The sequence below is a fragment of the Chanos chanos genome, chromosome 10, assembly GCF_902362185.1.
Source record: "Chanos chanos chromosome 10, fChaCha1.1, whole genome shotgun sequence".
NCBI lineage: Eukaryota > Metazoa > Chordata > Actinopteri > Gonorynchiformes > Chanidae > Chanos > Chanos chanos.
In genome coordinates, this window is record NC_044504.1 from 28,325,149 (window position 1) to 28,331,471 (window position 6,323).

Sequence of the window (6,323 nt, forward strand, 5' to 3'; positions counted from 1 at the left end):
GTCGCAGTTTTGTCACAGACTGTGCACACCTAATTAGGGAACTGAAGACAGCCCCCATCCACCCCCCACTCACCACTGTCATCACCATCACAACCATTGTAGGTTCACTACAATACAGACAGCTCAGGGTCAACCACATGGTCTAGATCAGTATTTCTCGAATGCAGCCCTGGGGACCCACAAGACAGCACGTTTTTACTCTTGCTCACACCTGATTAAATTTGTCTAACTGTAGCCCTTGACCTCGTAAAACAGGTATGCTGCTTGGACAAAGAAGTGTAAACACTGCTGTACATTAAGTGTGTGAAGTGATTTCACGACAAATCGCCACATTACGCCATCTGCTGGTTTTGCTTGCACCATACATTGGCTGTGTCGTTTTTCCGAAAAATGCTTTTGCTTTTGAAATAGTCGGAAAGTTTGTTTTCTTGCTTGTAAAGTATGTGGAATACTTCACGTGCTCGTGGATACGTTTGTCGTTACATATTTACACGTTGTATCAAATCGAATTTGTTTGTTATTTAGAGTGTCAACCGAATTTAATCTTCATACCTCGAGTTGCGGTAAACTGCTGTTCTCGCGGCCCAAATGAGAGAAAGTGGCCTGTTCCAACATTCTTCTTACGTGTCTTTCCTGATTCTGAGCTGGAATTATTGAGCATTTTCGGGTGAGTTTACACTCAATAGTTAAAGAGTGACAGTATTGTGGCAACATGCAGCACGGCATACTGTTTTATCGAAAAAAGCAAACTCTTACATACGTTCGAGAACACATCTTCATAAAGGCTACTGTTTTCTCGCAGTCGCTCAACTGATCTTTACGGTTGTTATCGAACAAATCCCTAATGTATCCTTACATGGGTGAGTCGAGAGAGAGAGAGAGTTTGTGTTTAGAGGCCAGTTAATAGAGGTGGGATAACCAGAACCGGTGTGTTTATACATTCAGAGAATAATCGTGTGATCTGTTTTCATGTGTTGTGAGAGTAGGGAAAGACCACACTCCGAGTATACTGTGAAGACCGCAAAGTACCAGTACAACTGATTCCTATGAAGGCTGGTTGGTGTGACTTCGTTACATGAATCCCTTCCAGCACCCCACTGCTCTCTTTCATTCTCAATCAGGCCAGAGTTACGGGGTGGTTTGACTCTAGTTTATGGACGCTCTGTAGAGACAAAAATCTCATACTGGTAGTCATTTTCATATAAATGTATCACTTTTTAAAATGTGGACATTACCCCATAACCAGCTGCATGATGTATTGGTTGTCCTGTGTAAAACAACACATATATCCAGATATATCCATATATTCCACCTTCTTCAAATATTATCAGTGAAATATGTGGGATAAATTCCAAATGCACAGAAGTGTATCTCAAGTTATCAGTCATTAATGATGACACTCCTGTCATTGTATCTCTCCACTGGTGCCAGCAGAATGGGTATTTTCTCATAATGTGATGCCCTGCACCAGTCTGCTGCATTAGAGCAGTCCTCTACAAAATAATCACACTAATCTAATAATGCGTACTGTAGGTGATGTTTCAATGAAATTTCAATGATATAGCCTACTCGGGAACAGCAATATGGAAATCACAGACAAAAGAAAAGCAGATTAAATGAATGATTTGTAATAGAGTAAACACAAGACAACTACAACAGAGGAAACATAACATAGTAGAACAGATCATAATGAACAATGGTAAACTGTTGAATGTTGAACAGGCTTACATAGAGTGAGCCATACACCCATTAAGTAAACATTTGTACCAAATGTCAATATCATTTGTACCAAATGTTTCAGTTGGCTGAATTTGCTCGAAACAAATATGGAACCAAATAATTTACATATGGGACTTGAGATTAACCATTTATATTAATTTCATTGTAAACGGTACACAAAAGTTGTTTGGTGTCTGTGAGTAAGAGGTAATATCTTCCCAGGCTATGGTACCTGACATTGTGTAGGATGATGTAGGCGGTGTTGTTTGTTGGGCGGCAATTAGCGGAGACACTTTTTACTTTGCATGGGCCAATACATTTTTCACTGATTATGAGATGAAATATTGCATTTTATCCACTCTGACAGAGGAAAAGTGTCTATGACTTGCTCATGACCTCTTGTCTGGTTTACCTCAGGTAATCATTAACCAGACCAGGAGAATAGCCTGAGTGTAGCTCGTGCCTGCAGACTGGCAGACAAGGGAACAAGTCGATGAAAGGAGATCACCATGACACACCGACTATTTGAAGAAAAGGAACATGCTTCTGTCTACCAAAAATACCGCTTTGTCCCACCAGATGAGGTGAAGGAGATAATTCATGAGTACATTGACAAAAAGGTGAGATTTGCCAGTTCTTAAAACCTCAGAACAGTCTGAGAAGTAGGACATCAAGCCTCTAGATAACTTTGCACTCTAGCAGAAGTTACTTTACACTTTTGCATACCAAACCGACATGTCTATCCAGTATTTTGAGAGATTCTTGAGAGACCTGTACTAATTAGTTTGTCTTCTGTTATTTCTTCCTCGTAATTAGTTTTATGTTAATCCAAGTATGAAATAATTGGTTTCAAAATACAATCTGACCCTCAAAAAGCTCCTTACTGGGAGGAGAAAAAACTTAATTGTGCATATACACTGAGCTAATGAGTTCATTTTAGTCAAGCATTGAAAGACATTGTTTGAAAGTATGGAAATATTTCAGTATCTCACGCTGTGAAATTTTCAGAATAACTGAACCACATAACGGGCTCAAAAACATTTTGCCAAATGTTTCATAAATTTTCTATATATGCTGTTGTTTTACAGAAAGGACGGCCTCACATACTGGCTGTGGATCTAGGCTGTGGAACAGGACAGAACACCCGTCTGCTTTCACCTATTTTTCAGGAGGTGGTGGGCATTGATGTTAGTGAATGCCAGCTGGAGGAAGCTAGGGCAGTGCCAGGTTTTACTAACCTCACTTACAGGTCAGTCAAAGAGCCTTTTTACCAACAGAATCATTCACATAGATTGCACAGTGCATCCACAGTGTCTGTTTCAAAATTGCTCTGAAACAGGACAGTTACTGTAGGACTAAAAACTGATGCAAGCCATCTGAGACAATAGTTAAACTGGCCGGGCAAAGGTTAACAACTTAATATTTAATGTAAACGGTTAGCTCTGCCTTCAAAGTTTAAACGTTACACATATCAGACACAAGTCATCACTTTATTTGAGTGCACTGGAAAACAAACAAAAATACAACATATGCTAAATTAAAGTATTGGCTGAATGTTTGTGTTTTCCCTGATTTCTGAAAACACCCTTGCAAGTAGAGGCAAAATTGTTCCTGGACTGCTGTTTCTGTGGTTAAGCCAGCCAGATGGGATTCAGCAACATCTGAAAGTTAACAATAAGTATTAGTTATTCATGCATACTATGTCTATATGTAATTATTGCATTAATGACTATTCATTCCCTTGTTGCAGACAGGGCACCGCAGAGGAGCTGCCATTCCCAGATGGATCCGTGGACCTGCTGACAGCCGCGTCGGCCGCCCACTGGTTCGATCAGGAGCGTTTCCTGAAAGAAGCTAATCGGGTCCTGAAGCCACGCGGCTGCATTGCTCTTCTGGGCTACACTGACTCTTTTGACTTACACTTTGGCTCCTGTGGGGAGAGGCTGAATCACATATTTGAAGAGGTGAGCTGTGCATAAACGTATGATAATATGACACTGATAAAGTGCCCCATTTAGGGTCTATATAAGGGCCAGTGATGATGTGATTAAGACCTATGCCACTGAAGCAGAAGAAGAAGTAGTTTATTTGTCATGCACACACTGAGCAATGAACAGAGAAATGCAGCCTCTGCATTTGACCCATCCTAACACCAGTGAACACACACACACTAGAGCAGTGAACACACGCACTATGGGCTAGGAGCAGTGGGTAGCCATGGGGGCCAGCGTCCAGGGACCAGCTCCAGGTCTTTTTGCCAGTGGCTTGGTCGAGGTCACCGACAGGAGTACTGATCCTAGCATGCATGTCTTTGTGGGAGGAAACCGAGCACCTGGACGAAACCCATGAATACACGGGTAGAATTTGCAGACTCCACAAAGAAAGGACCTGGATTCGGGCCAGGCCGGGATTCGAATGGGATTCGAACCCAGGGCCTTCTTGCTGATGGATGATGCTGAGAATTAATGGAAATTATAGACTGAAACAGATGGAATAAATTAAATATAGACTGAATGTTTTAAGACTTGCGTCATGTTCATACAGTAAATTGTCCAATCTTATGTAAAGCTCAGAATTCATTATCATTTGATTTAATGTTTGGCCTAAATTCCAGTTTTACAGAATGTGTGAATTCATCTTGTGTAGTTAAATTTGTTTATAGCAATGACTGAAGAAGTTTAGACAATGACAGCACTTGGACCATGGGCTTGTATTTCTCCAGGTGTTAAAGGTGCTGAGGCCGTACACCAGTGAAAGAGTGGCAGTGGCCAACACTAAACTACAGGGATTGTACAATGCCATTCCCTTCCCAGAAAAAGAGAGGTATACCAGTCTCAAACTGTACCACAATAATTTATTTAATATCCTTTACTACGTATAGCTTTGGAAGCCAAGTTCAGTGCTCTAGACTTAGAACGCAGATAAGAATACATTTATTTCAAACATCTTGCATTTCTGTACTTCTTTTCTAATTCTGGAAGCAGTTTAACAAAATAAATTCAAAAGGCAGCAAAGAGCACCCTAAATGAAGACCACTTTGGTTGTAATTCTAAACAAGCTTTGTTCTTTCACCAGGATTGAGCAGATTCCTGTCAAACATCAGACCTCTGTGAAGAACGTAGTGGGGTTAATACAGTCTTTCTCCATGTATCAAGCCTATCAAAGAGCAGAACCTGAAGCTGCAACTGTTCTGCTACAGAGGACAATGACACGGTAATCGCTACTTGAACATAGTACTGTACAAGCCTTTCCAATTAAACTAAAATCAGTCCCATTGTAAACTATAGTACCATACTGTCATGGGTTGATACCAGTTTCTGTTTTGCACTAAACTATCATAAGGAATCCAAAAACTGTAAATTCTCAATAGAGGACAAGGCTATCATAGTACACACATACAGTATGTATTTAAATTTGCTATGGCTCAACACAGTTAAAAAAATCTGGGGCAGTTGTTTTCTCCCTTTCTGCAGGAACACAGTATTCTTAATCTATTGAGTTTTGTTTGTGAAATTCAACCCTGTTTTTTTCGTTAATCTGTATTTTCACTCTTCAACAGGTTCCTAGAAGAGATGGGCGTCTCTTCCCCAGATACAAAAATTGAAGTCGGACTGAACTATTACTGTGTACTAGCATGTAAATCACAGTGTTAAGTTTCAGAATCAAACAAATGTTTTATTTGAACGCATTCCAACGTAAATCAGTTTCCCACTGTAGGAAAAGAAAACTGATAGTAGCATGCATCGTTTATTTTGTATGTTGTCTAATGACACTAATAAGATCTGTCTTAGGAAATAAAAAATATGTTTCTATAAAGCTTATTTCTGAGATCACTCCGTGAGCTCTGAGCTACGTCAGTGGTTGTGCTTATTGGTCATGTTCCATTGCCAGAAACTGTACAGAGCATTTGTTGCATTTATAATGTTGCATTTCTCTTACCCTGATCTAATACGTCATGATAGACTAAGCTGGTCATTTCACTATTTCTATTTGTCGGGTGGCAGTTAGAGGCGAGACTTTATAAACTGTGACACATGAACTAATAAAAAATAAAAAAGAAAAGAAAATGCGCCATTATTATTGCTGTTTACATCCTGCCTTCAGCTGATGCTGATGCGGTGTGTGATGTCATCAATTCAGTCACTGACAGACTACTAACGCGACACCCAAATGCATTCATAGCAATTTCTGAAGACTTAAACCATACTTGCCTCTCTGCCACAGTTCCAACTTTTCAGCAATTTGTCAATTGCCCCACCAGAGACAATAAAATGTTGGATTTACTTTATGCAAATGTAGGGGATACATATCACTCCACTGATTTGTTGTGTGGTTTGTTTGCGATTTGGTATCATGTGTTGTTCAGGGGTCAAATATTCATGTCAGTGAGCTTGATTAGTGGGTCAGTAGGTTTTAATTGACTATAAAACTGGATAAATCCACTGGTGTGGTGGATTTTAACTCTTTGTATTTTGTAATAACCCATTTTTTATTAATTGCTCTTAGTAATTCATAAAACTCTCAGCTGTGCTTTGCATTCCTGGCCTCATTAGCCAATTTCAGTAAAACAGCTAATAGAGCATGTTTTTTGTGTTCTGTTGCAT

The 6,323-nt window shown here is 39.8% G+C and overlaps 1 protein-coding gene across 1 annotated transcript; it reads left to right on the plus strand.

Moving 5' to 3' along the window:
* Nucleotides 1-525: 525 nt before the first annotated feature.
* LOC115822527 (putative methyltransferase DDB_G0268948) lies at nucleotides 526-6,007 on the plus strand. The gene is made up of 7 exons (XM_030786417.1): nucleotides 526-667; nucleotides 2,137-2,339; nucleotides 2,808-2,968; nucleotides 3,470-3,683; nucleotides 4,442-4,542; nucleotides 4,795-4,932; nucleotides 5,279-6,007. Exons 2-7 carry the CDS (start codon nucleotides 2,229-2,231, stop codon nucleotides 5,370-5,372), a joined length of 819 nt encoding a protein of 272 aa, XP_030642277.1. The 5' UTR covers nucleotides 526-667; nucleotides 2,137-2,228; the 3' UTR covers nucleotides 5,373-6,007.
* Nucleotides 6,008-6,323: the final 316 nt, after the last annotated feature.

Bases quoted from the DNA above. Each gene is read 5' to 3' on its own strand.
- LOC115822527 (XM_030786417.1), top strand. From the start codon at position 2,229: ATGACACACCGACTATTTGAAGAAAAGGAACATGCTTCTGTCTACCAA. The intron at 2,340-2,807 runs GTGAGATTTGCC...GTTGTTTTACAG, and splicing joins ATGAGTACATTGACAAAAAG to AAAGGACGGCCTCACATACT. The intron at 2,969-3,469 runs GTCAGTCAAAGA...CCCTTGTTGCAG, and splicing joins TTTACTAACCTCACTTACAG to ACAGGGCACCGCAGAGGAGC.